The sequence below is a fragment of the Ceratina calcarata genome, unplaced genomic scaffold (genome assembly GCF_001652005.2).
Source record: "Ceratina calcarata isolate Rehan_Ccalc_2016 unplaced genomic scaffold, ASM165200v1 scaffold21.2, whole genome shotgun sequence".
NCBI lineage: Eukaryota > Metazoa > Arthropoda > Insecta > Hymenoptera > Apidae > Ceratina > Ceratina calcarata.
This window is the reverse complement of record NW_017142677.1, coordinates 262103-263491: the sequence shown is the minus strand read 5'-3', so window position 1 is coordinate 263491 and position 1389 is coordinate 262103. Positions and strand designations below refer to the sequence as shown.

The 1389-nt window shown below is 43.6% G+C and overlaps 1 protein-coding gene across 4 annotated transcripts in view; it reads right to left on the bottom strand.

The window, feature by feature from the left end:
* Positions 1-7: 7 nt before the first annotated feature.
* LOC113463968 (uncharacterized) overlaps positions 8-1389 on the bottom strand; it is a 3742-nt gene continuing 2360 nt past the window's right edge. Inside the window, exons 1-3 of one of the 4 annotated variants that reach the window (XR_003388803.1) lie at positions 923-1365; positions 489-803; positions 8-441 (exon numbers count right to left, since the gene is read on the bottom strand). Coding sequence is in view for 3 of the 4 variants with exons in the window: in XM_026811295.1 (XP_026667096.1) it covers positions 369-441; positions 508-719 (285 nt within the window). In the remaining variant the exon portion in view is untranslated. Of the gene's footprint in view, positions 442-488; positions 1366-1389 lie in introns of those variants that run through there. The other 3 variants (XM_026811295.1, XM_026811296.1, XM_026811297.1) reach the window with 3 other exon arrangements.

Here is a 1389-nt window from a genome sequence, read left to right as displayed (position 1 = left end):
GGCGGACAACCAAATCAACAACCAGACAGGACGGTATAGCCCTATTCCTTGCCTTGGTACACAACCAAGCAGGACGGCATAACCCTATTCCTTGCTCCGGCGGACAACCAAATCAACAACCAGACAGGACGGCATAGCCCTATTCCTTGCTTTGGCGAACAATCACATGAACAACCAAACAGGACGGCATAGCCCTATTCCTTGCTCTGGCGGACAACCAAATCAACAACCAGACAGGACGGTATAGCCCTATTCCTTGCCTTGGTACACAACCAAGCAGGACGGCATAACCCTATTCCTTGCTCTGGCGGACAACCAAATCCATCCTCGTCCTTGACGCTTGATGATCGCATCCTAGAACCTGGTCATCACGGTGACAACGCTCCATACACATCCGTCTTGTTATGGAACGGACGATCTCGATCTCCAAACCCCTTTTCCCTTTAAACAAAACAAAAATAACTCTCAGTATCTCATTCTTTAACTACCGCTATCCACGGCTTCAACCTGTCGACGACGACAATCGTCTTGGCACCTCGGCCCCCTTCTCGTAGATTCTCTATCTCGTAACGATCATTGAAAAACGTCTTACAAACACGAAAAGGTCCTCTGAACTCAGCAAAAAGTTTTCGGCTCTCTCCCGTCGATGCTTCGCTTATAATTCCAATCATAACAATATAATTTTTCTTGATATCGTGTAGCCTCGCTCTCAATTCCATTGTCCAACAATTCTTAAATCATCCGTCGCGCGACTACTCGTTCGCTTTCAGCCATGCGATATGGACGATAAACAACCGGCGTATCTGTCGTACATTGTATACGCATCTTAACTACGTTAGTCATCCCTAACGTCTTCCAAGACGTAGTAATTTGATCGGCGTATTTCGTAATTAGATTCATAAAAAGATCTTTGTCTACATACGTAATCCGTCCAAAATTCAATTCCGTCGAAATTTATTTTTTCTTCGACGGCGCATACATTTATATCATTTCTCAAATAGTCTATGTCGGGTAGCGCCTTGATTACGATTTGATTCCGTTGTTTAATAAAAACGATGTGATCTTGATCTAGAAAATCGCGGCCCACGATCATCTCATAATTCAACTGATTAGGCTCTACCAATATCGCGCTTACTTTAGCAGGTTCTTCCATAATTTTAATAGTGATGTTTACGCAAACATTGCTAAGAGTTTCTGCACCATTGAATCCGCGCAATTCTATTTTCGGAACTTCAATCATGTGCAACTCTAACCGACTCGCTAATGTCTTTCTCATCAACGTGTGCGAACTGCCAGTGTCTAATAAGCAACTGACTCGACTGCCGTTTACATAGGCCGATAGTATATATATATTTAAATTTGTAGCGCTCACCTGTGCAGTATTAGCAA